This window comes from Mirounga angustirostris, unplaced genomic scaffold, assembly GCF_029215605.1.
Source record: "Mirounga angustirostris isolate CCGP_5_RB_7025 unplaced genomic scaffold, mMirAng1.0.hap1 SCAF_4, whole genome shotgun sequence".
Classification (NCBI taxonomy): domain Eukaryota; kingdom Metazoa; phylum Chordata; class Mammalia; order Carnivora; family Phocidae; genus Mirounga; species Mirounga angustirostris.
In genome coordinates, this window is record NW_026991712.1 from 176,017,468 (window position 1) to 176,044,517 (window position 27,050).

A 27,050-nucleotide genomic window follows, 5' to 3' on the forward strand; every position below is an offset into this window, starting at 1 on the left:
CAGCACTCAAATCTGGCTCCTCCCATTTGCTGCTCCCGAATCCAATCAGCGGCGCCTCTCCTGCCTGGTTCCACCTCCCCTTTGCCCACACCCAATTCTGGCCTCTATGGTCTCCCGTCTCTGTCTTCTGCCCGGACCATTGCAGTCACCGCCGTCCCGTCTCCACTCTCTCGGAAACCCAGCTCTGTGCAGAGCCCTCCGGGGCTCTTACTGCAAAGAGAATGAAGTCTGAACTCTGGCTAGCATTCCAGACCTGCCACCAGCCACGCCAACCCACCTTCCTGCTTTCTTTTCAACGAGCCTCTTAATTTCTTTATATGTCTACCCTGCCTGGTTCCATACACAAGTTGGAGGCGGCTCCTGACCAAGATTCATCCTGCCAACACGGTGCTGGGTTCGCAGAGGTCCAGCACCGGGGACACGGCCCCAGGAAGTCCTGCATTTGGACCTGGTCTCTGAGTCCTTGGAAGCCCCGCAGCATCTTCTCTGCGCCCTTGGGTCAGGCCTCACCGCCAGCCGTATAGAATGGCTATTAACATGACCAGGGCTTGTCCCTACCAGACTAGGGGTCACTGAAGTCTGCACGCAGTGGGTATACTTCTCTCCAATCCAACTCCACGTCAGGGACGCAGGGCCCCCGTGGCTGGTTACGTCCGCACAACTGCAAGAAGCGCCATTCTGGAGCTGGGAAGTACACAACCCGCACAACAGCGCAGAGCGGCCATGCAGGGAAGGCCGTGTCCGCCGAGGAAATCACGCGTGTGATACACCACCGTCGTCGCTAGAGGGCGCGAGACTAGACTCCGGGCGCCGCGGCTTCCCCGCCCGTGCACAGCACTCCCAGGGCATAAACGCGCTCAGTTGCAAAAGGAGGATTTTCCATGGATCAGAACTAATATATGCAAATTGCCTGGTATGTGGCGTTTACAGCAATGTGGGTGAGGAAGAAAGGGTCCGGGCCCTCACCCAGCCCACCAGCCCTGCTGCGTCTCAATGATGGAGATTTTGGGGGGACCGAATGGCATGGGGGTAATGATCCCAAGCCCACAGGGTCACTGTGAGGTGGTCAGGCACCCACGTGGCACATGGCAGGAGACGGACAAATGACAAGCGCTAAGGTTATACTGACAGCAGTGATCAGGCCTGGGCTCAAGCCCTTGGCTGCCATCTCCCAACCGCCCGGCCCTGGACAGATGACGTAATCCCTCCCCTCTTCCCACGCCTCATCCGTACAGTGCGGGCAACATCTGCATCACAGGGTGGTGCTGAGGATTCAGTGAGCGACTTTATGTAAAGTACTTAGCATAGCACCCCACCTCATATATTCCTTTATAACCACTGGTTTTGTCTCTTTCCCCTTCTGGGCCGGGCTAGACTGGGGTCCAGGGAAGGGCTGATGCTGGGTCACTGTGAGGGGGAAGAGATGGCATGAGGCAAGCCCAAGAGGCCCCCAAGGGTCAGGATCAGACGTGCCTGGTCTGGAGGCCCACCCAAGGTACACACAAGGCTGGAAATGGGCGCCCAAGGAAAGAGGTGGGAGCCAGGGAGGCAGCGGCCACTGGGCCGCACAGAGGGTCTGCTCGCGGGGCTCACCGGGCAGCCTGATCCCCTCCCCCAGGCCTCGCGGAGGGCCCCCTGGGGGACCCTGGGTCGGCAGAGCCACCACTGAGGAAGAGAACACAAGCATTGAACGAATTTATTCATGAGAAAACTCAGGGAAACAATCTACTGGTTACAAGCTCCGGAAGCTCTTGTCGGGACAGCCATGGGGAGGGGGGGCCAGGGCGCCCCAGGCAGGAGGCCAGGGGAGCGGACAGCCGCCCTGGGGACAGAAGAGCAGATACGGGCAGGTGTGGGTGCCCGCCCGCCCGCCCTGTCCCCGGGACCCCACTCCCCCTCTGGGTTAAAGTGCAGCTGGGAGGGAGGTGATGGGTGGGACGGGGTGCTGGAGAGCTGTGGGGACACTGGCCGCCAGGAGCCCTCCCCCCTCCTCTTCTTGGTTTCTTGAGGCTCAGCCAGAGTCCATCCCACCCAGGTCCCTCCTTGGAGCCTTCCCGCCGTCAGACATTTGGAAAGAGCTCCCCAGGAGGGGAAGGCTGGCTCCATCAGCTTTCCGAGGGGCCCAAAACTTGGGGGGCGGTGGGAGGCACTACCATCTTGGAGGGAGGGGGAGAGGGATACTCCGGTGATGGTCCGGGAGCCCTCCCCTCCCCCTGGCCCAGGTAGTCTCCTCCCTTGCCTTCCTCCACCGCCTGGAAAGCCAAGGAAGCCAGAGAGGCCCCAAGAGCCTGGCTCCCAGCTCCAGGGCCATGAGTCAGCAGGGTCCTGCCCAGACCTGACTCCCAAGCACGCCACTGAGGGAGGGCGGGCCATTTCGGTGCCACTGGGGAGAAGCTGTCCTGGGGATGGGAGGCCTTTGGGGAAGCCTACGGGGCTAGAGCTTCTGCCAGGGGTCTTCCTATAGCCTGGGCCCAGCCCCTCTCTCAAGGCTGCTGCTGGCAAGGAGCCCACCCTCAGCTCAGGGCCCCCGCTCCACCATCTGCACCCCAGGGGCCCTGCCCCACCAGGGGCGGTGAGGACCTCACACCCACCTCAGCAGCTTAGCCAACCTCCTCCCCCTCCCGAAGGCACATCTCTAGGAGGCAGAAAGGAAGAGAACCACCCCCCCCATCTGAAAAAGAACCCTGAAGACCTCTGCTACCTCCCCTCTCTCTTGAATATATTAAATTGTGCAGCTTGGCCCCAACCCCTCCCTTCAGATATCCATGGCAACCGGAAAGCATTCCCAGTCCAAGTCTGAATCCAAGTCCATCCAGTGCCAAAGGGGGGCTCCAGCCTTTCTCCCCACCGTTCCCCCAAGGGTGAGACCCAACATTCCACAGGGGACGAGAGGGGAGGAAGAGTTGGGGCCTCAGTCCTCAGCCCCCTCTTCGTCCACGTGGGGGGCCCCGGGGGGATCCTCGGGCTCGGGGGTCTGCCCGCCAGGGTGGGGGTGGGGATGGGTGCCCGGCTGGGAGCCCGGCGTGTCCTCGCCCTGCACGTAGACGCTCAGCCCGTGGCTCGGCTCCTTGCCGCATGCCTGGCAGCTACAGTGCAGAATCTTCTCCACCAGCTTGTCCACCCGGGGCACCTCCTCGTGGCCGGGGCACTCCAAGGTCACCTGCAGAGGACAGGAGAGAAGGGAAGACATGTTTCCAGAGGCCCCAAGGGCAACAACACTCCTCACAGGACCAACAATCCCAGAGACCCCAAAATGCCTGAGCCCACCTGGGGGGGTACCCCAGTTAGCTCTGTGGGCCCCTCCACAGGGAGGAGGGCGAGCCCCTTCAGGAGCCGCCCGACTTGTCTCCTCTCAGCCAGTCCTGCCACCTCCCTACCCATTCCCTCACAGCAGCCTGAGGGGAGAAATCCAACGGGGCTTGCCCTGCCCACAATCCCCCTCAGTGCTCCCCACTGCACTTGAAGAAAAGTCCAGACTCCTTACCAAGGCCCCCCCAGGACTTTCAGGCTGCCTCTCCACCCCTGACCTTGTGCCACTCCCACCAACTCTGAGCTGCCTGATCTGCCCGAGACTTTGCACATGCTGTTCCCTGTGCCTGGAAGGTCCTCACCTAACCCACCCTGGACCACCTACCCCAAACTGGCCCACTTAACTTCCACTTAACCTTTGGGTCTGCGCTCAGACATCACTTCCTCAAAGAGCCCCATCCCAAAGCCGCAGCCCAGCCTAGGTCTGCCCTACTGGACCTTGCAGGGTCTCGCTCTTCTCCTAATTAACACTTTTCCAACAGCTCTTCCGTTTTCCCATCCTTCCTCCCTTTTCCACAGAGCACCTACTCCCTGCCAGTGCCGGGGACACAAGGATAGGCATGGTCCCTCAAAGAATGCAGAGCCTAGCAGGGGGGAAAAGACTTGTCACAATCACCCAAATGCAGATGGAAAACTGTGAGGCACACGGTGCTCAGGGGGATGGGAAAGGGCACTGAGAATAGTGCTGAGCCAAGAGCAGAAGAATGTAGACATTAACTGGGTGAGGAGAAGAAAGTTATTCCAAACAGGGAAAAGAGCATGTGCAAAGGCCCCGTGGTAGTAGCAAGCAGAGCAGGTGTAAGAGATTGAAAGAAGGCACGTTGATGTCAAGTGTCAAGCAAGTAAAAAGGATGAGAGAGGCGAGACAAACTCAAGAGCCTGGGAAGCCAGGCCATGCTGGGCACTGTGGGACCCAGCAAGGATTTGGGTCTCATCTGAAAACAACAGGAAACCACTGAAAGGATTTCATCGTGTGACTGACGTAAGAAAGCTCTCTTGTCCCGTGCACACTGGCGTCAGACGCATAAGCCATCCCGCGGCAAGGGCCACGTCTGGATCCCCAGCACAAGGCTCGGCCGTGGCACACGGTGGGTGGAGGCCGGGCAGGCAGGGGCGGCGGCGGTACTCACGATCTCCCACATGGACTGCGCCGGCATGCAGGAGTCACAGTGAACCAGGGACTCGGTGGACTGCGGGAAGGTGTTGGGAACGCTGTAGCTGAAGCACTGTCCTAGGCACGCCCTGCGGGAGGAGAGGTCACTGTGCCCGTGACACCGCGGCGGCGGGGATGGGCCGCCCCGTCCTCTGCCTCCCTCCTGCCCCCCCGGCCCCGGCCCCAGCCCCTCCCCCCATGCCCCTGCATCGCACCTGTTCTGGATGGACTTGGCCTCACAGCCGCTGTGGCCCACGATCTGGGTGATGTTCTTGGCCTCACACCAGGCGCTCTTGTCCGGGAACAGGGCCAGCTTGTTGATGGGCGGCGGGGCGGCCAGCAGCATTGCGGGGAGGACGGCCCCAACCAGGACCCGAAGCATTGTGCCCGTGGCCTCCAGAGCCCTAGGACTGAGCACAGACTGCAGGTGAGGCCAGCGGGGCCCAGCGGGCCGTGGACAGAGGGGACGGTGGTGCGACAAATATGGGCTCTGACCCCCGACTGCCTGGGTTCGAATGCTAGCTCCACCTCTTGCCAGCGAAGCACAACCTTGGACAAGTTACTTCTCCTTTCTGGACCCCGACAGTGGGGCTGCTAACATATGCGCGTGGGATGGGCGTCAGGAAGACGGCACGAAAGCCCTCAGCGGGAAGGCTAGCAGAGAACGCACGCTCTGCGGGTGTTATTTTGATACCCTCCTGTGCAGCTTCGAGCAAGGTACTTTTTATGTCTGTGCCTCGGTTTCTTCATCTAAGAAATGGGGATGGAGAGACGGGATGGCAGAGGACTGTGATGCTTCAGGCCCTCTGGGAAACACAAAAGCTTGCCCAGGAAACGCAGTGCCTGCCCTCGAGGGGCTGGCCACCCGGCACGTCTCCTGGGCACGGCGCCCGCGGGTCAGCCACCAGGAAAGCTAACCTCCGTCCAGCACTGTGACTTCTTGGGCCACCTTGGCTGGCTGGGCGTCAGGCGAAACAGCTAACCCCGGACCAGGCTATTTCTTTTTTGGATGCCCCACCAGAGCCTCAAGCCCTGAGTCTTTACAAACATCCTTATTTATCCCCAGTTCCATCCCAACCTTCAAGAACAAAACAAGCGCTTGACCCTCTGTAAACTGGATGGAAGGAGACGCTAATACCAGAATTTGCCAGAAGATGGCGCTGCAGGGCAGCGTGTGTCTAAAGGACTGCTCTTAGAGGGGGCTCTCCCAGTGTTCCCCAACTTCAACCTCCCTAGGCTTTGCCCTCTCCCCCACCTCCAAATGTATGGAAGAGGGAGGCTTCAGAGCTACTTGGAAATGAGGGCAAGGCCTGCAAGGGGGTGCTCTGGGGACAGGACATGGGAAAGGGCGCTGGATGGGGAGCAAGGAGTCCGCACCTGCTGTGCGACCCTGGACACCCAGGCCTCAGTGTCCCGACCTCTAAAATGAGTGAGGTGCCCTGGACCGCTGGTTTCCAAACCCGGCAGATCATGAGAGTCCCCTGAAACCCCTGGGGACTTGCGGAGTGAGGTACTAGGGTGGAGCAGGACTTCGAATTTCTAGCAAGCTTCCAAGGTGCCTTTGACATGGAGCCAGGCTCGGGAACTGGTCCAGCTCAGTCAGTCTGGGATCCCATGCCTTGGGACGGTCCCAAGAGGGGCCCGGGCATGGCCGAGTCGGGACCAGGGGCCAGGTGCTGTCCCCCAGATGTCCAGCACTAGAGTGCGGACGTTCCCGTTCAGAACGATCCTACCCTCAGCCCGCCTCCTTGGTGAAGTGGTCAGGAAGGGGGAGGGGTTGGGGGTCTTGCCTGCTGCTCCAGGGAAAACCTAGGTGGGTTGGCTCAGCTGGGCTCTAGGGGATGGCCCAGGCCAGCTGCAGGGCTGTGACCACCTCCACATCACTGTGTTCCCTCCACCCACGAAGTTCTGCTCAGCCCCTTCTCCCTGCAGGAGGTCTCCAGAAGCAGAGACAAGCCCCATCTCACTGGACCCCAACGCCTGGGTGACCCCTGCTCTCAGCCAGCAGGGAGGGGTGAAGCGGGGAGAGCAGGAGGAGGTGAGTCGGGACGGCCTGCCCCATCCCAAATGCGTTTGTGTCATGACCCTGGCTCTCACCCACGTATTTCCGGTCTCACTCACAAGATGGACAGCAAAGCCCATGTTTTCAATACAACCACATCCTAACCAAATAGAACGGACTCATTCCTAACTGGCGGCCTAACTCATTTTTCAACAAGCTGGGCACCCAGGAGGCTCCCTGACCCCACGGAGTCCTCTTCTGTGCCCAGGGAATTAGGCTCTGAGTCGGGGTCTGACCACAGCACACGAGGGGCCTCGCGGGGACCACCCAGGGCCGCAGCTCTCTGACACCTCAGACAGGTCTGGGGACTTTGTCCTCTACCTGACCCTGCGGCGATTCCTCAGGAAGACCAGGCTGGGCGGGAGGTGACTGGGAGTTGAGACCGGGGTGGTATGGAAGTAGCCTGGAGCTCCGCGGGTCTGCTTTGCAGCTGAATCTGGTGGGGTTTGGAACGGCAGCCATGGGCCAGGACCAGGCTAAAGGGGGGGCAGAGCTGAGACTGGGGGTGGGGAATAACAAGGCTTGTTGAGAGACAGGGCAGTGGTGAGGTTTTAGGGGAGTCACGGGCCTGGAGCATGGGGACTGGTTATTAGGGTCAGCTTATAGCAAGTACACAGGCCAGAGCTAATCCAGCGGTGCCCACGGAGTAGGGGGGGGTGTCCTGTAAGCCAACCTCAGAGGGGGCTGGAGCCACGGTCTGCTTGTCCAGGCCAGCAGCCCTGAGCTCTGGCCAACTGCCCTGCCCCCACCACAAGCATGGCCCCTGGAGTCCCCCGGTTCAAGTCTGGCCTTCCCCCCTGGGAGCTGTGTGACTTCTAGAAATAAAGCTCACCTCTCTGCACCTACTTGCCCCTACCCTAAGATGGGGAGTACAGCACTGCTGGGGAGAAGGCCTGGGAGGATGCAATCAGCAGGCCCCCAGCTCAGGCCAGTCCTCATCCCCTGGGAAGGCGCAGGGAAGGCGGGGCAGGCCTCAGGCCCCTGGGCGCGAGCAGGAGGCAGGGGGGACCCCGGGCTAGTCTCTCCCCCCCACACACACTTGCCATCGGATGCACCCATGTTCTGGCCGCCCTCACACCCAACCCCCAAGAATCCCTGCTGCCCCCCTCACGCTGGGGTGAGCTCTTTGCTAGCAGGTTTTCTTTTTTGTTGGTTTATGCTTTTTTTGTTTTTTCAAGAGCCAACTCAGCCAATTTTTTTAGACAGCAGGGGGACCTTCCTTCCTCCGACAAGAGCCTCACCCATGGATTCTCATCTCTTCCTCCCTCCCTGAAGGTCACGCCACAAGTCATGGGACTCCTAGAACGCCAGGGTGGGAAGATGGATTTCCCCAGGCCAACAACCCCCCTTGCTTTGCCAAGGGGTCATCCCCAAGGCCCCCCACCCCGGCAAATCGGGCCAAGCAATGCTCTTCCACTGAGACGTGCGGTTCCCTGCAGTTTAGCGCTCAGTCCACTGAGCACCTTCTAGGTGGTGGGGGAGACAGAGGCAAGGGTGAGGGCAAGGGAGCTGGGGCCCCAGACCCTACACCCACTCAGAGCTCAGAGCCTAGAGGAGGAGGTAAAAGGAGGTGGGTTTCGAGGAAGCAGCTGTACAGATAGTCAGAGATGGCTGGAGTGCAGAGGAGAGATTCTTAATTCTGGATTTATTTTTAGGAATTTATTTATTTATTTGAGAGAGAGAGAGAGAGAGGGAACATAAGCAGGGGGAGTGGGAGAGGGAGAAGCAGGCTCCCCACTGAGCAGGGAGCCCAATGCGGGGCTCGATCCCAGGACCCTGAGATCAGGACCTGAGCCGAAGGCAGATGCTTAACCGACAGAGCCACCCAGGCGCCCCCTTAATTCTGGATGTAATTCAGGACTGCAGTGAGTTGCCAATGATGGAGAGAGGGGGGAGCTCCTGGCTGAGGGGACTGCACTCGTAAAAGCAAGGAGAGGGGCTTCATCACTAACAGCCCAGCACATTCCCTGCCTGTCTCACAGTAGGAAGAGCTGGTACTAACTGTGGACCAGGCACTGTTCTGGGTGCTTCTAACATGTAGGCATTTATGCGGTCCTTACAACGACCCCATGAGATAGATACTACCATCTCCCCCATTCTATAGAGGAAGAAACTGAGGCACAGGGAGGTTAAGAGATTTGCTCAAGCTTACAAGATCAGGATTGACTAACACCAGGATTTGAGCATGGATAGTAGCAAGGTAAGCACCTGCTACCTTTGCAGATGGAAAGGCTCCCAGAGGATAAAGCCAGAAACAGAGGAAGAGAAGGTGTCCAGGGAAGGGTCCGGAGCTGGCAAGAGGCCTGGGACTCCCTGCCCCAGCAGGCTACGTCTCTTATCCTTATTCACACTACCTGGGAGCAGAGTTCAAGTCCCACTCCTGACTCCAATGCCCATGAGACCCCACACACACACCCTCACACACACACACACACACACACACACACACCAACTGACAAGAATGCAGCCAGGGCTAATCCCTGGGTCCTTAGAGCCTCAGGAAAGGCCTAACACAACCTGCCTCAGAGTCGTGGGGAGATTTCAATGGGGGCATCCTCAGCCCAGGGCGGGGGGGATGTCTTCTCACCACCCCACTGCCACCCCCAAATCCAAACCCCCCAGATCCTCAGAGGCCTTGTGCAAACACCAGACACATCCCGAGGCTGCGAACAACACAGAAAGAAAGTTCCCTGGGGGAGGGGAGGGGTCGCTGGCTGACCCACGCCAGCACCGTGGAAACTGAGGCACAGACCAAGGAGGTGAGCACCCAGATCTCTCACACCAGAGAACAGGGCAGTGGACAAACACAGCAGAGCCGCTGGGTGGCTTTCTCAGGATCCTTGGTTCAGAAGGTCCCTGGGGAGGGGCCGGGGGTGGGGCAGCAAGAACAGGCTTCGTGGTTGGGCCTTCGGGGTCCTCTCTCTCTGTTTCCACCCCTCCCAGAACCTAGCATCTTCCCGGAGATGCTTGCCAAAACCCACATGCCCGGGCCCCAGCCCTGGATATTCTGACCCCACAGGTCCAGGCCATGGCCTGGGCATCATCTACAAGCGCTCTCACGTGATTCTGAGGCCCAGCCAGGTTAGGAGCTATGGCCCCCCAGACTCCCCAGGGAAGTGGCCCCCATAAGAGCACTGCTGACGGGAGCCACCCACCCCGCTTCCTGGATTCTAGGGCCTGGAATGAAGTCTTCAAGTCACTGGAGGGGCCTAGATTTCCAGGGAGACCTCTAGCCCACCCACACCTACCGTGAAACCCTTCGTAGAGCAGAGTCAATTTTCTATAAGAACTGAACAATTGCTGCCCGTTTCCTCTCTGGGGCAAACCTGAATATTCAGGCTACGTACACCAGGATTTTCTTGCTAGAATGGTCCACTCACCGCCAGTCACACATCCACACAGGCCCCTGGTGTCACCGTTCCCTACAGCAACCAGCCTGGTATGGGAGCAGGTGAGGGCAGGCCTGGCAAATCCTTGGGGGCAAAGGCAGGTTCTCCCCAACTTCAACTCCTGCTCCCATAACCTCTCCTGGCACCTTTCCCACCTACAGCCCCACCTGAGTCGGATGGAGGCTTCTATCTGTGGGGCCAGCATCCGGGCGACATGGAGATTCACACAGCAAGCACATGGCATTTGTGGTGTGTTGTTCTTGAACTGATCAGACCAGATGACCCCAGCACCCCACCCTGCTTTTCCTGTCCACATACACACAGGGCCAGCTCTCGGTTCCCCACCACTGACTGCCACAGACCCAGGTTCACATCCTACCTCAGCCAACTTAAACTTTCTGTGCCTCAATTTCCTCATCTGTAAGGTGGGCACACGAAGTGCACAGAAAGGCCTGCAGAGGGTGGCTGCCACGGAATAAAGCCTCCGTAACGTCACCCTTAGGGCTAGCCTGGGGTCCCTGAACTCTGCCCCCACCCCCCTGCCTCCTGCAAGATGCCCATTGCCCTCCCCCTCCCTCACCTCCTCCCACCAGATCCTGGGCGGGTCCTGAAAATATCTAAGTCCAGGGTTGCAGTTGCCCTGATGAGAGTGGATTTAGGGGAAACTCAACCATATGAGATGATAGCTCAGAAAGGGTATTATAAACTGTAGAGTGCTGCCCCCCACCCGGACCGGACAGGGCGGGAGCCGAGAGGAAGAACTCACTCAGGCTCTCACCCTGGGGCCACTGACTGAAGAGACAGGGTCTTGGAGAGATCAACCCCTTAGGACCCTCCCCCCCCCCCCCCCGAGAAAACAGGCTGGGCCTGGCTGCCAGGCTGTCCCCGCTGCGGGTGCGGAGGGCGTGGCCTCTGTGGCCACAGCCCTAGGCTTGGGCTCAGCCAGGCTGGGGCAGTCCCTGCAGGTCTTGGAATGAGCACAGGGACTTCCTTGAATGGTGCAGCTAGAAAGGTCGCTCTGGGATGCAGGCCAAGAGGCGTCAGACCCCAGCCCTGATCCGCTCAACAGGCTCTCCCGGGCCCACCCTGGGGTCCAAGGACAAGTTCAGGCCCAAGCTCATCCATTGACTCACTGTGTGCCTGGGTGCGGGAGAGTCTAATAGTTACAGACGGAGCCACTGAACATTCGCTTTGCCTTCCTGAGCCCCACGTTTGCCTGCTCTAGAAGAGGGAGCATGGCCTGGGAATGTCCATTTAAGCAGATTCCCTCAAGGGCAGTCTGGCTCCAGCGTGTTGCTTAAGGCCACTGTGATTCCATGACCCCAGTCTCACCGCAGGGTGGCTTCCTTCCTCCCTGCGCTGGCAGAGCATGAACTAACTGTCCAGGGGGCTGACACACAGGGCCAGGCCCATGCTCCAAAGGCCTGCCCGCCTCTGCCAGGCGGCTCCAGCTTCCGGGCTACAGCCCCCAGACCCAGGCCACGGCTCTCCCACCTGCAGACCCTCCTGCCCACAGACCAAAAACGGTCTCCAAAACAAATCTATGCTAATGAGCTGCTGCAGGGCCCGCCGCACATCTGCTCAGCAGAAGTCCCACTGCAGACCTCACCAGCATCCCTGCCCACTCCGCAGCCTCCGACCCTTGGGGCTGGGGGTGGGGAGAAAAAGCCAAACTCAGTCTGAAATCTCACTTTAAAAGAATGAGGATATACCCGTGGCTAATGCAGACCACCTACTCCCCCCATCCACCCCTCCAAGGCGCAGGCCCAGGAGAAAAGAGGTCCAGCTTGCGGCGGGTGGGGGGGGGCCAGGGTCACCAAGGAAATGCTCCAGTCTCGCCTTTTCTTTGGCCCCAACTAAAGGCAAACCACACCCAAGCAGTCGCAGCATCTGGGGGAGTTTCTGGAGGCTGGTGGTTTCCACAGTAACAAAGGGTGAGGGGCTCCTTGTTGACAAATTGCTTCCCCACCGCCCTCCCCAGCCAGCGCCCAGCCTTTGGCCTCCAGCCCTGACCTCTGTTTTCCTGGGGTTCCCGTAGTTACAGGCTGGTGTCCTCCAGCTGGGCGAGGGCCTCAGAAAGCCTGAAAATGTGCCCTTCTCCCCTGATGCCTGCCAAGCCCCTGGCCTCGCCAAGGCAGGCAGCTGCCCCCTTTACAGCGGCTTGTAAAAGATCAGAACCGCCCCGCCCAGGGAGTGGGGCGGGCAGGTGGCCGGCAGCGGGGCCCCGTTGTCCGGCCGCCTCGCGGGGGTGGAATTCTTAAGAAAACTGAGCCCCCGGAAAGGCTGGCTCCCCCTGCCCCAGACTCAATTCCAGGGGGATGACCCAGGCCAGGCCCCGGGGGCAGGCGGAAGGGGGGGGAACGGTTTCGCTTCTTTTACCGGGTCTAGGAAACTATTCATGAACCCCACTGGGGGGGCTCGTGCCTCCGACACTGGGGGGTTGTCTGAATTTGAGGGTGGGGGGTCAGGGAGATGCACAGACCCTGAGGGACTCCCCCAGAGGGGCAGGACGGAGAGACAGAGAGAACATAAAGGCAGAGGCACAAGCCCGGGGAGACTGAACACGAAGGCAGAAGGGGAGAAGAAACAGAAAGAAAGGGACCGAACAGAGAGGGGGACGGAAAGAGAGAGACGAGAGACACGGGCAGTCGGATGGGGAGACCGAAAGACAGGGAGCGAGACAAAAAGGAGGCAGAAACGTACCGGAGCGGAGCGGCTCGCGGGCGCGGCGAGGCCCGGGCAGAGCCGGGGAGACGCGCGAGCCCCACGGCCGAGCTTCGGCCGCTGCCCCGGCGCCCGCGCGGCCCGACCCGCCCTCGACCCGCCCGGCGTGCGCTCGCCACGCACCTCCCTCCCTTTCTCTCCCGGCCGCCGAAACTCTCACCGAGCAGTGGAAACCCCCGGCGAGTCCGGGCACGGGCTCGGGGCGCAGCGGCGCCCCCCAGCCACCCCGTTGCCGCACCCACGTCCCAGCCCCGGCGTCCGGAGGCGCCCCCGCCCCGGGCCCCGGGCCGCCGGACGGGCCGGGGGCGCGGCGCTGCGCCTGCGGCCGAAGCCTCTGGAAGCCGGGCGCCCGCGGGCCGGCCCGGGCGGGACTTACCGCGCGCGCGGCGGCAGCGGCGGCCGGGAGCGCGGCGCGCCCGCCGGTTCCTGCGGAGCTGTCTGCGGGCCGCGGGGGCGGCAGGCCCGGCGCCCCCGGGGAGGCTCGGGAGGCGGCCGGCAGGGCTGGCGGCGGCCCCGCGAGGCTCGGCTGGGCTGCGCTGCGCGCCGTCTGCGGCCCCGAGCGGGCGCGCGGTGCGGGGGAGCGGCGAGCCGAGCGGCTCCGACGTCAGGGGTGTCTCCGCTCCAAATAGGGAGCGAGGGCGGGGGCAGCGGAGGGAGGGACGCGAAAAAGAAAGAGCGGGCGGGCGCGCACGGCCGCTCCCTCCGGGCTCGCGGGAGGGGGCGCCCCGGCCGCCCGGCCCGGCCCTTCTCCCCGCCTGCGAGCCTCGGGCCGGCCTTCGCGGCGATCCGACGGCGCGGCGGAGCTGCGGGGCCGCCCCGGCCGGCGCCCCGGGCATCAGGCAGAGAGCCCGGCGCCCCGGCCCGTCCTAAAGCGCCCTCCGCCGGCTTTCTCTGCGCTCCGAACTTCCCTCCGCCTCACTTTTCCTGACACTGGCCGGGCCTCGGGGTGACAAAGATGGAGGTCTTCCCTTTTCTGGGGACCGAGGCGTTGCGGTCTTGCTGCGAGGCTGTGGCGCTCCAGTCCACCGAGTCCCGGCGCCAGGCGACCGTCCCGGCTGCGCAGTCCCGCGGTGCGCGCAACCTATCCGATCTCGGGCACGGCCCGGCTCAGGTCCGGCTCTTGGGACCCCGCTGTCCCTCGCCGTCCGCCCAGCCTCCTCTCAGCTCAGGCACCGGTCTCGGCATCCGGAGACGGGTGTGAGAGCCCCGGAAGGACTCTACAGAACGGGGGCGCCGACCAACGGACTCACTTCTCTGGCTCCCGGGAAGGGCAGAGCGCAGGCCCGGCGCCCAGCGTCGCCTCGGCCGTCCGACTAATCAGCCCGCACTTCGGCGGGGGGCGGCTGTGCCCTCCGTTCTGCGTGCTCTCAGGGGAATGGGGAAACAGCTTTGCTCCTGGAAAGTAGTAGCCCAGGACACCATCGGGGGACTTGCAGATTTTGCTTTCTATCAGAGTTCGGGGTGTCTGTGTATTTTGCCCCGGACCGATCGGTGTCACAGGTAGCTGAGCATCTTGGGTGGCGCCTAGTGGCCTGCCGGTAACTCCAAGGTGCGCTCCAATTGCTCCAAACCCAGACGCATCCCCATGCCTCCCAGCTCCTGCTTATGCTGTTCCCTCAGCCTGGGGTTCCTTTCTCCTTTCCTCTCCTGGCAAAGGCATTCCTTAAGCACCAGATTGGAAAGACTTCCCAAGACCCTCGGGTAGCGTAAACCTCTCCCTCCTCAGGTGTGACGCTGGGCATGGAATCGTACGTCTGGCAGTGCCGATTTCCCTCTATGCTGGTTGTGCGTGTCTCTTTCCCCCTTTAGACCGTGGGCTCCTTGAGGGCAGTGATGGCCTATTTCAGTGTCCCCAGTGCCTAAGGATGTGTCTGATATATTTGGCTGAATGGAAGTAATTATTAACCGCCATAGATAAGTGTTCCCAGGAGAGTGACAAGAATAACAATCCTACAATACATAATATGTATATTACTTACGGTGTGTATTTGTATGTATAATAACAATCATAAGAGCTCACACATACTGAGCACCTCAGTGGGTGCCTGCTCCCATTCTAGGCACTTGCCCCTGGCACAATAATTCTATAAGATTAACAGTATTGTTATCCCCATTTTATAAGTGAAAGAAGCAAAACCTAGAGAGAGGTTAAGTAACTGGCCTAAAGTCACACAGCAGGAGACGAGGCCAGCTACTGTCTGTTAGATGACCATGTCCTGAAAAGCCTAGTGTCACTGCCTGGTGCTCAGTAGGCACTCAGGGAATATTTACCGTTGTGCTTACCACCGCCGTTCTCAATGCAGACTCCAGGCAGGGTGGGCAGTGGATGTCTGCATTTTGAAAGAAGCCACTCCAACACCGCAGGAAGCTAATTGTGTAGCCTCATGAGCTTGTCAGATCGCACAGAGATCAGGGACTAGTAGTCCTTGACAGTTCAGCCATGACTCTCTCAAACACAGGGAGGTTCTAGAACAATCCCAACCACCTAATCAAGGACACGGGGCTTGGTGTTGAGTCACCCCTGCCTGGGGAAGACTGGTCATCACAGAAGGACTACAATGTGCGTAGGGGGTCTGGAAGGTGACTTGTCAATAATACCAGCAGCTACCAGGGGTGCCTGGGTGGTTCAGTTGGTTAAGCGACTGCCTTCGGCTCAGGTCATGATCCTGGAGTCCAGGGATCGAGTCCCGCATCGGGCTCCCTGCTCAGCAGGGAGTCTGCTGCTCACTCTGACCCTCCCCCCTCTCATGTTCGCTCTATCTCATTCTCTCTCTCAAATAAATAAATAAAATCTTAAAAAATAATAATAATAATACCAGCAGCTACCAGTATGTGCCCGGTATCATGCCAAGCACTCTGCCCACTTTATCATATCGAATCCTTACCACAGTCTCAACATTATCCCTGTTTTAGAGGTGAGAAAAATCGAGACCTCAAAAAGTTAAGTGACCCATCCAAGATCACACCACTAGTGACTGAGAGTCGAACTTGAACCCAGACCCGACAAGCCCAAAACCTGTGCTCCTTCGCCCGCCACACCCTCTTGGCTGCCTCAGAGCCTCTCCCCATCAGGCTGCAGTGAGGATGCTACCCCACTGGGAGCCAGGGTGACGGGGCCCCTGCAGGAAAGGCAGAACCTGTCACACCAGAGTCCCCGAGCTCACGGAGATGCACCTGGTTGGCAGCAGCGAGCCAGTTGCCCCGACAGGCCTGGCTGGCACAGGGCACGGGCCTGAAGCCAGAGCCTGCTGGCCCCAGGCCAGCCTCTTGGGGCCGAGTAATGTGGGGCCCAGAGCAGGGGTAGAGGGCTGAAAGCCTCTCTCCCCAGCTCATTAGCAAACATCTGGGCTCAAGAAAATGACCGACCTGGAATGTGGCCGGGGCTGTGGGGAGCTGCTCCCTCCCTGAGTCCCGGGAATGTGAGCTCCCTCCCGCCGGGCACGGGCTCGGGCCAGCTGTTAACTCTAATCCAGTCAGCCTGGCCTCGACAGGGGTGCAAACCTCTGCGCTCTCCTGGAGAGTGAAAACAAGCAAAAGGCCTTCCTTCCCAGTCCGGCCCACTCAGTCAGAGGGTTGGTACTGCCCACCCCCCCACCCCCGGGAGAGGCACAGTCCTTCCCTCTTCTATGAGATAAGGAACACGCATTTCCACACGTGCACGTTTGCAGTTGGGAGGGGCCGCTAGGACTCATCACAGAAGGTTCCGGAGTCTTCCTGCTTGGGTCCGAATCTTTGCTCCATCACCCGCTGACTCTGGGACTCCATGCAAGCTGTTTCCTGCCTGGGTCTCGGTTTCCTTCTCTGCAAAGTGCAGCTGGTCATGGTACTCCACAGGGTTGTTGGTCAGGACTCATTCATGTATTTAACAGATATTTATCGTGCCTACTGTGTGCCAGACGGACACAGAGTGTGGAGGCCACAGCAGCGGACCAGACCAATAAAGTCCCGGCCCTTGAGACGCGTGTGTTCTGGGACAGGGAGCGGAGTCCGAGGGAACAGATGAATGGGTTTCTCATCATTAAGTGCTCTGAGGGAACGAAGTGAGCCAGAGGGGGTGAGGGGAGGAGAGAAGGGCGCGGAAGACGGCTCGGAGGTGACGTTTAAGGGAAAGTTGTGACGAGGAGCCAGGACTCGAGATAAATGGATGCAAAGTGCTCGGCACAGTTTCTGGAAACCAGCATGTGCTCCAGAAACTGAAAGCGATCTTAGGAAGGTTCGTACATAGCAGAGGGAAGGCGGGGGTCGGTGTCCCTGGGCCACACCTAGGCTTGAACACAACTAATATACTTCCTGAGCCTCAGTTTCTTCATCTGTGAAATAGGAATTCTAACAGTGCCCAACTACAGGCTCACCGAAAGCCGTGCACACGAAGTGCAGAGCCTGAAACATGCTCCCCTCTCAGGAAGTGGGAGATGCTCGTGTATTATCCTCTCCCATGGAGGAAAGGATATGCCTCAGTTTGCCCAGCCAGTGAGCAGGGAGCCCGCTTCTCCCTCTCCCACTCCCCCTGCTTGTGTTCCCTCTCTTGCTGTGTCTCTCTCTGTCAAATAAATAAATAAAATCTTAAAAAAAAAGGCCACCTCCATGTGGCCACACCAGAGCTGGGCTGTCCAGAAAGGGGCACGCATGTCTCACCCTGCTGCTCGTGGTAAACACTAAACAAGGTTGCCGTGGCGGGGGCCACACCAGGCACGTCAACTCCTCAACAATGTCACTTGTCCATTGTTCTCTTACAGTGTTTCAGCTGCCAGCGGCCACACAAATCTACAGAGAACAGAGCTTTTCTCCCTCCTCAAGAGTTGATGCATATTTAATATCCTACAGAACAGCTTTTTTTCTTAAGGTTTTGGTGCTCCAGATAAATTTGTTGAAAAATCCCCTTAAAAGGGGCCCCTGGGTGGCTCAGTCAGTTAAATGTCTGCCTTCAGCTCAGGTCATGATCCCAGGGTGCTGGGATCGAGCCCTGCATCAGGCTCCCTGCTCAGCGGGGAGCCTACTTCTCCCTCTCCCCCTCTTGTGCTCTCTCTCTCTCTCTCTCAAATAAATAATCAAAAAAAGAAAAGAAAAATCCCCTTTTAGGAACGTGGGGATTGGGGGAGAAAAAGAAGGCACAAAAGAATATCATCTGGGTGTCTCTCCTCTACTAGGGTGACGGCCTCCAACTACTGACCACTGACTACTCGCGCTGAGTGGTTCTCCTTGAGCCTGCCCTCCTGGCCAGAGCAGTGGGACCAGAGTGGACAGCTGACCCAGGCTATGCCAATCAGATGCTCTCCGAGGAATCTGAACTGTAAGGCCCAGGGGCCATGCTGGGCAGCTGAATCCCGGTCAGAGTGGGATTCTAGAGAACTCTGGGCTCCTGAAGAAGCCGACAAGGGCTTGGTTCTCGTACATCCTTGACATTCAGCTGTCCTTGGAATCTCTGCATTTCTCAAGTGTCTTACAATCTTAAGCTAATTTGCAGAAGTTTATCATTTACCTCCCCCAAAAGTCTGATAGAAATAATGTCTTTCTGTGAGCACTTCCTAAGTGTCCAGCACAGTGGCAGGTACTAGGGACAAAATAAGGCAGAAAGCCTGCCCCGTACGGGAAAAGGGCAGACACACAGACAATGAGAAGTAGCAAAGTCCCAGGGGGCTCACGAGGAAAGGCTGGAGGAAAGGCTCGCTGGAGGAGACAGGATTTGAACAGGGGCTTGAGCAAGTCAGGAAAGTAGTTCATACTAAGAAAGAAAAAGCCAGGGGAGCGCCTGGGTGGCTCAGTCGTTAAGCGGCTGCCTTCGGCTCAGGTCATGGTCCCAGGGTCCTGGGGTCGAGCCCCACATCGGGCTCCCTGCTCCTCGGGAAGCCTGCTTCTCCCTCTCCCACTCCCCCTGCCTGTGTTCCCTCTCTTGCTGTGTCTCTCTCTGTGAAATAAGTAAAATCTTGAAGGAAGGAAGGAAGGGAGGGAGGGAGGGAGGGAGGGAGGGAGGGAGGGAGGGAGGGAGGAAGGAAGGAAGGAAGGAAGGAAGGAAGGAAGGAAGGAAGGAAGGAAGAGCGAGCCAGGGAAAGGGGTTTGTATTTGACCAACACATGGCCCGCGGGCCTCCACAGTGCTCCAGCGGACAACAGTAACATAACACGCCTGGATGGGCCCAGACACAGCCCCAGAATCCTTAACACAGTTCCTCTACAAGTCACCACCAAATGGATACATTTGGCTTGTGAGATGAAACTTGGTTGAATGAATGTACCACCCATAGGAAAATGTGTCTTAGGAATAAATAACTAGTTTGATTGAAACAGAGTTAATGGACTACTGTTCACTTAGCAAATAGTTATTGAGTACCCACCATGTGCCAGCCCTGTTCTGGTGCTAAGGATACAGCAGTAAAACAAATGCCAGTCCCTGCCTTCAGGGAGCTTACATTCTAGTGAGAGGAGACAACCAACCAACAGATGATGTAGGTAAAGATACAGACTGGCAAGATTCAGGGAAAGGCCGGAGAGAAAAATCCAGCAGAGCTGAGGCGGGAGGGGGGTGTGGTTAGGGTGTGTGTAGGGTTAGAAAGACTGGAGTGGTCAGGGAAGATCTCACTGAGCACAAGACATTGAGTAGAGGCTGGAAGGAGACAAGAGCATGAGCTTTGGGGGTACCTGGGCGAGGCGAGGGCAGAGACCACAAGCCGAGGACAGCTAGTCTCAAGGCCCCAGGGTGGGAGTGCACCAGAGCGTTCAGGCACAGAAGGACAGAAGGACTGGAGCAAAGGAGCAGGGAGAGGGTGGGAAGAGTCAAGGGCAGACAGGTACTGGGAGGGCCAGAACTTGCAAGGTCTTTGGAGTGCACTGGATTGACTTTGGCTTTTTCTCCAAATGGGATGAAAGGCCACTGGAAGGTTTTGAGCAGATGACTGACATAATCCAATTTATGTTTTAACACTGGCTGCCGTGTGGAGAATAAAGGGGGGAATAATGATATAATCCAACGTTACTATAGGTCAAGGCACCATGCAAAAGGCTGCTTTTATAGTAATGAAGACATATGTGGATGAATTTATTCTCATAATAGCCTTTTGAAGGAATCATCATCATTCCCATTTACAGACGAGGGAAGCAAGGCACGGACAGCGTAACTTCCGGGAGGACCCCATAGCAAGTAAGTGTCGGAACTGAAATTCAACCTCCCGCCCCCCGAAAGCGTGGCTCCAGAGCTCCTGCTCTTAGCCTTTAACTTACTCTGTGGAGAGAGCAGTGGGCAGAGTAGGAGGCCGAGGCAGGAGCTGGTTGGTGGACAGCCTTGAATGCTAAGCTAAGAAATTTGGACTGAGTTCTGTGCATGAGTGGGGAACCACTGGAAATTTATGAACAGGCATAAAAGTGTTAAAACTGGTGGAGAAGCAGGGGGCGCCTGGCTGGCTTCATCCGTGGAGCGTGCGACTCTTGATCTCGGGGTTGTTAAGTTTTTGTTTGTTGTTTTAAGGTTCTATTTTTAAGTAATCTCTACACCCAACGTGGGGCTTGAACTCACAGCCCTGAGGTCAAGAGTGGCATGCTCTTCCAACTGAGCCAGCCAGGCACCTCCTCCGGGTTGTAAGTTTGAACCCCATGTTGGGTGTAGAGATTACTTAAAAATAAAATCTTTTAAAAAAAAACCTCAAGAGCTGGGGGAGGGGGGTGAGGCTGGAGGCTGAGAGGCCACTGGAAGTCTTACAGAGATTCTGGTGAGGTAAAAGAAATCCCCAAGACTCCCCTGCCTTGACTGAACAAGGCTCTACAGATCACAGGTTTGGGCCAAAAAAGCAGCTTTAGGGCTGGTTTCTGGGGCCCAGGGTGAGGAGTCAAGAAACCTGGAGGGATGTGGATACCGACTGCCTCGTTCTAACATGCACCTTCAACGGCTCTACCTCCTGGTCTTTAAGAAGGGTATCTAAAGGGATCAAGGGAAGGTCTGTAATTACCTTATATTCCTCGACAGGAGGACTTTTCCTGGTAAAACAAGTGGAACTTTGAGTTTTATGCATGAAGACCCTACAGAGGGAAGAGGAAGTGAAGTCTGCAATAGGGGTAGGCCTTTCTTTCTGTGCTTATAAAAGAGTCTGTCGTGTGATGTCACAATTGATAGGCCCTCGTTTTAAATGGGAAAGTGATTCATTTGATCATAATTTGTTGCACAGTTGATTATATCATAATATTCAGCTGGCTGTTCCACTTTTCTCCAAAATAACAGGGTGCGCGACCTCACATTTGTACAGTGTGCCAGGAAGCGATCATTACCACCGTCTTACAATGAGGCCCAGAGAGATCGAGTGACTTTCTCATGATGACAAAGTGACCCAGGGAAGCAGCTCAGAAGAGAACAGAGGATGCCCTATAGTCAGAATTTGGGGAAGCCTTTCTTCCCATTGAAAGTCACTGACCCATACAAATGATCAGTGAGGGCCACCCACTTAAAAAAGCAAGTTAATTTAGGAGTTTTGAAAATATATGAAACGTTAAACTCAACTGCCTACCTGAAAGCTAGTAAGGACAAAACTGTTTCATAAACACCAGGACAAGAAAAATGTGCCCTGGGCCTTGATGGCATCCAGAGGTGTAGATAGCAGAAGAGGTAGAAGGTAAGGAAAGCGGAACTGGAAGACATGCCGAGAGGCCAGAGGGCACCCACACTGACTCCCTGTCGAAGAATCCCAGCATATTTCCACTCAGCTATCACTGATAATACTACTTTCTAGAAATTAAATCCCCAAAGCCAGGTTTCTCACTGTTAGATAAGGGAGTTAACAAACTGGGATGGGCTAAGGCCAGACAAAACCCTAGGTTTTGGACTTTGGTTATCAGTAACTCAAGGTTACAGACGCGCGCGCACACACACACACACACACACACCCCTACCTATTCCCTAGCTCTGCTGAACAATGACACATGGACAGCAATGCGTGCACCTGCGGATCTCGGTTTCAGACTACCATTCTTCTCTAAAAGGAAGTAGGGATTCCAAGGCTGGGGTAAAGAAAATACTGGAAGGGTCTGGACTATCTTGTCCTCAAAGAATGGAGTGGGTGAGTCTAAAGGTAACCAGGCGCCGGTTCGGAAGAGCTCCTAACAGGCATATCTGGACAATCTGAGTGATAAATATTGACAATCACAGATTATAATCAATTTAATAAAATGAGAATCCATGAGTCCATAATGATAGAAATAAATTAACAAATAAATTGGGAGGAAGGGAAAGTTCTTCCTCATAGTGACTCCAGGTCGTAAGGAATAATGAATTCTGAAAATTGCCACTGGATGCTAAAACTCACAATGGCTTGATATGGAACAGGATATTTACGGTCTCAAAAGTATCGCCCCACAATTTATTAATTAGAAAGAAAAATAATCAACGTGCACTGGAGAAACCAGGCAGGCAGCACTAACACCAAGTAACCAAAGTTCACACCACTATTAAGACACATGGACATCCTGGTCACTGAAAAAGATACACCTCTGCCCAAACTGCAAAACCTGAATCTAATCATGAGTAAACACACCAGACAAACCCAAACTGAGAAACACTCCACAAAATAGCTGGCTTGTACTCTTCAAAGATGTCAAAAGCAAGAAGAAAGGCTGATGCACGGTTCTGGATTAAAGAAAGTGACTTGACAACTAAATAAATACCCTGCATGATCTTGGATTGGGCAAAGAGTGGGACAGTGTTATTGTTCCAACAATTTACAAAATTTCAACATGTACTATGGATTAGATGATACTATTGTATCAATGTTAATTCCCTGATTGATTTATTGTTTTTATTAAAGATTGTATTCATTTATTTGAGAGAGTGAGAGTGCCTGCTCAAGTGGAGGAGCAGAGGGAGAGAGGGAGAGAGTTTTTTTTTTTTGGAGAGAGAGAAAATCTTAAGCAGACTCCATGCTCAGCAGGAGCCCCAAATAGAGCTCTATTTCACAACTCTGAGATCATAACCTGAGCTGAAATCAAGAGTCGGATGCTTAACCGACTGAGCCACACTGGTGCCCCTTATTGTTTTTAAAGATTTTATTTTTAAATCATCTCTACAACCAATATGGGGCCCAAACTCACGACTCCGAGATCAAATCCCATGCGCTACTGACTGAGCCAGCCAGGCGCCCATCAATTCTCTGATTTACACAATTGTACTGTGGTTATCTAAGAATTTCCTTATTCTTAGAAAACATACACTGAAGTATTTGTGTGTCAACGGACATGATGTCTCCACCTTACTCTCATACGGCTCAAAAAATACTATACACACACCCAGATACAGAGGGTAAAGCAGACGAGGGAAAGTGTGAATAATTGGTGAGCATGGGTAAAGGGTACGAAGGAGCCCCTTATTTTCACTTTTCTGTAAATGTAAAATTCTATCAAATCAAGTTACAACAATATTTAGCCTCTTAAAAGTAAAATATAAAGCTATACATTATAAAAAGGTTTTCATTTTTGAACCAGGTAATGGGTGCATTTTACCATTTGTAAATTATGTCTTTAAAAAAAAAACTAATTGGAAAATGTAGTTTTTAAGATGCATAGGTCAATAAAATGTCATGATGCTTTATCACATTTGCAAGGATTTAGCAAAACTCATCAGTAACACTGACCTGAAGCTCTGATTGACCATTGTGTTTCTGATTAATAAGCATAGGGATTGTTTTTTAAATAAATACAGCTGATTTGAAATTGAATCAACTTGTTCTTACCAGTTTAAACTCAATGAAACTGATCGATTTCAACTAGTTCAAGTGTCTCAAATCGGACTTAAACTGGATCAAGCCCCTTTGAATGACCCTTCCCAGTTTCAACTGTTTTCAACTGCGTAGTTAAGAGCTTGGGTTCTGGAATCAGGTAAAAACCCTGCCTGTATCACTTCTTAGCTGTTAGTCCTTGGGCACGTTAATTTATCCTTTCCAAATCTGCTTCTTCATCTATAAAATGAGATAAAAGTACTTCTCTCATAGAGAGTTATAAAAATGAAGCATCGTGATGTATGTAAAGCCTGAGAACAGTAACCGGCACCAAGCACGTGCCCCATAAATACTATTCACTCGAAGTGATCAAATTAAGTTCTGCCTGGCTCAGACCGGCTGGACCAGGAAGAGGGAAAGATGACTTGGCTGACAGTTGATAATGAGCTCCTTTTTCTAGTCCCAGTTTCTTCCCTATTAAAGACTCCTCTTCTGCCCACTCCCAAATTCCTCCAAGAATTCTTGACATCGCCTTCCCCCACTTACATCTCCTGGCTGGCTCCGAGCTCCAAAGTGAGGATCGCACAATGGAAGCCAATTACCCTGAATACAAATGTTCACTCGAGGTGCTGTTTCCTACCATGCCCGAAGCTCCATGAGGAGGTCTCAGGTTCCCATTCCACTTCCTTAGTGTCCCCTGTCTGCCTGCCCCCGCTAGCGTACCGCGTGCTGAGCCAGTAACTGAATTTTAGCTCGGGTCATGTCGGAAGAAGAGACGCCACAGTGGCTGTACTCATGTGTATCTCAATGGAACAGAGTGAAAACATGACATTTAATACTTACGAAGATGCAGTGTTTTCTAACTACTTTATTACGAGAAACTCATTTGAGACATCCATTCTCTCTTAGATCTTGCTCGTTTACGACTCTAAGAACCGGACTCCTTGAGCCCAAGGATTATGCCCTTTCTGTTCGGGAACAGTCCCCTACCCACCCTGAGTAATACCCCGTACTCCATTCTGATTCAAAGAGCAACAACCTCTTTTTAATGCTCGTGTTAGCACATGTATTTCTCTCTCCAAGCCTATAAGGTAGGAATTCTTTTTGCTCCCTTTACAGCAAAGGGAGTCACTCGGCGAGTAAGTGATGGAATGGGAGCTTGGACCCAGCTCCTCGGACTCCACATCTTTCCGGCTTTAACGGCGATCACTGACTCTCACCCTGGCTCCACACAGACGCTGCTCAGTGAACATGGGAACCCCCGCCCTGCTCCTGCCCAGGTCAGTGTTCACCCCAACCGACCTCATCCTTTGGTGTCCGAGGCGAAGGGGTGCTTGCAGCATGCTTAGGAGAAAAAAGTGGTGATGGCTTCCAGATGAGCTTGTTATTCTAAACTTAACATTCCTTTTGGTACTTAGAATTTCCACTTTCTCTCTTCCACCCCTTCGCGTTTATGTAATTAGAAAGCATGCAACAGGAAACTTGTTTGTGTCTCCAGACCACTCGGGAGGAAGGCTGCTCCAGCCCCACGGAGTACATCCTTGTGGAAATACTTTGCAGAGTTTATTTGGACAGGTTCAAAAATAGTCCTTCAACAATACAATCAGATTGAACCACGACAAGTAAAATGTAATTATGGCTTGGTTACATAAAAAAAAAAAAAGAAAAGAAAAGAAAAAAAAATGTAAACAGTGAGGCTTGGGAAAACTAAAAGCAAATCTACATAGATCTCTCCTCTGTTCCCAGTCTTGGCATTTCCTACAAGCACGATTTCAAGACTTCGTCCTGGGATCTTTTGAAATGGATGAGAGGATGACACTCGCTTAAGGGGACAGCTCAACAAGAGTGTGTTCTGAGGCCATGTCTCAGAACAAAGGCCTACTGCTGCATAAGGCAAATGCAGCCTGATAAAGGCTCCCCCAGTGGGTACTTGGAATGCCAAAGTCATTCACCTAAATGAGTTCAAAATACATATTGTTCTGGGCCAAATTATACAGTGTCAAGCTCAGACTGTATGAATTTATATATGTTGGCAGAGCAGGCCACTTTCGGGGCGCCACAGCCTTATCCCAGTATCCTGTGCCCAGTTGGGTTCCCATCACTCTCTCCCCAAACCCATGAATTTCCTTGTATTTGGTTCCAGAAGGGCAGACAAGAAGCAAAGTCAAAGTTTCATAGCCCCACAAGGGAAAAGAGCCCCAGAGGACTTGAATTTCTAACGAAACTTAAAGTAGAACAGAATGTGTGCCTTTGCCAACGAGCTGGAACTTTCTGAAGGTTGATTTGAGATGGGGGCAGGGAGTGGGGACAAAATTGAGCACTGTGCTTTGGGCCAGTCTCTGCTAAGAGCTCCAAGGCAGGAATACGAAGTGCTCTGGAATTAAAGCAAACAGCCAGTGCTTCCTTTGGCCGACCTTTGCCCGGAATCATTCCCTCACAGAGCTGGCCAGTTTCTCAAACACAGAAGTTGTGTTTCAAAGACGCTGGGCAAAGGGACCCTCCAAATATCATGCCCAAGCCAGTAACTTAAGCAAGACAGGAAAGCCTGCTTCCAGTGTCCATTTCCACTCCATATGCTTCTGAATATCCAGAGAACCAGTGGGCATGCTGTGATTTGTGTTTTCTTCTTTTTTGAAAAGGGACCTGTTACTCTTCTCTCTGCCTGAATAAAGACAGAAAAATTAGAGGGAAATATGAAGACAAGAGTAAGGAATGAAACAGGTTGCAAAGGCATTTTTTCTTTTAGTGACATGGGTTATTTTGATCATGGAATGAAAGGAGCAGAGTGAAAAACAGCAGAACGGCTATGGTTAGCCATGGCCATGACTTCTAGTCCTGGGCTCAGGCCCCCTTTGGGCTTTAAGTGATTCAAATCAACAAAAAGGCCCAGAGAACAGAGGAGTCTGGACAGTTTGCAGGGCAGAGAGCCACTGCTTCCTGTTCTGGTCCAGAGCTTAGCACCCCTTTCTGGAAAGGGGGGTGGGGTGAAGGATGATGGAGGGAAAAAAGAGAGGGTATTTCTACCCTGAATCTACTCATTGCGATACTTGCAAGAACCATCTAACCAGTGTTCCAGAACGGGCGTCAGACACCAGTTCTACCCCGGTGCCTGGCCTCACCCTCCACACCTCTCCGGGCCCCTGTGGACCTCCGTGTCATTCCCCAACAACCATATGCACTGCGTAACTCCGCGCCTTCACATAAGCCACCCTCCTGCTCTTCCTCTTCTGGCTCGAATGTCCACGTCCACTTCAAGTACCGGCCCACAGTATCCCTCCTCCGCCAGGCCATCTGAAGGACACTCAGCTGTTCCTTCTCCTTGGTTCTCACTGCACTTCTCCTACACCCCTCTGCTTTAGGGTCAAGAATCTGCAGGCCCAGACTTCCAGCACACTCGAAGCATCTTATGTCTTCCCTTTCCATCTATCTCTGCGGCCTGGAACAGTGCCTGGCTCACACAAGATGCTCAATCAACATATACAGGATAGGGGCACCTGGGTGGCTCAGTCGTTAAGCGTCTGCCTTCGGCTCAGGTCATGATCCTGGGGTCCTAGGATCGAGCCCCACATCGGGCTCCCTGCTCCGTGGGAGGCCTGCTTCTCCCCTTGCTTGTGTTCCCTCTCTCGCTGTGTCTCTCTCTGTCAAATAAATAAACTAAAAAAAATCTTAAAAAAAAAAAAAAAAACCACCAAACATATACAGGATAAAGGGACCAGTGGGATCAAG

General features: G+C 55.0%; 1 protein-coding gene across 5 annotated transcripts; it reads right to left on the reverse strand.

Moving 5' to 3' along the window:
• Positions 1-1,682: 1,682 nt before the first annotated feature.
• NBL1 (NBL1, DAN family BMP antagonist) lies at positions 1,683-13,818 on the reverse strand. 5 transcript variants are annotated; one of them, XM_064589833.1, is made up of 4 exons: positions 13,557-13,818; positions 4,678-4,872; positions 4,440-4,551; positions 1,683-3,160 (listed from the first exon to the last, which is right to left on the reverse strand). In XM_064589833.1, exons 2-4 carry the CDS (start codon positions 4,842-4,844, stop codon positions 2,912-2,914), a joined length of 528 nt encoding a protein of 175 aa, XP_064445903.1. In that variant the 5' UTR covers positions 4,845-4,872; positions 13,557-13,818; the 3' UTR covers positions 1,683-2,911. The 5 variants fall into 5 exon arrangements, with proteins under 5 accessions (XP_064445903.1, XP_045755107.2, XP_054369079.1 ...); XM_045899151.3 differs by lacking the exon at positions 13,557-13,818 and adding an exon at positions 13,014-13,148; XM_054513104.2 differs by lacking the exon at positions 13,557-13,818 and adding an exon at positions 12,798-12,951.
• Between the last annotated feature and the right edge of the window lie 13,232 nt (positions 13,819-27,050).

Bases quoted from the DNA above. Each gene is read 5' to 3' on its own strand.
- NBL1 (XM_064589833.1), bottom strand. From the start codon at position 4,844: ATGCTTCGGGTCCTGGTTGGGGCCGTCCTCCCCGCAATGCTGCTGGCC. The intron at 4,552-4,677 runs GTGCGATGCAGG...CTCCTCCCGCAG, and splicing joins GCCAAGTCCATCCAGAACAG to GGCGTGCCTAGGACAGTGCT. The intron at 3,161-4,439 runs GTGAGTACCGCC...TGTCCTCTGCAG, and splicing joins CGCAGTCCATGTGGGAGATC to GTGACCTTGGAGTGCCCCGG.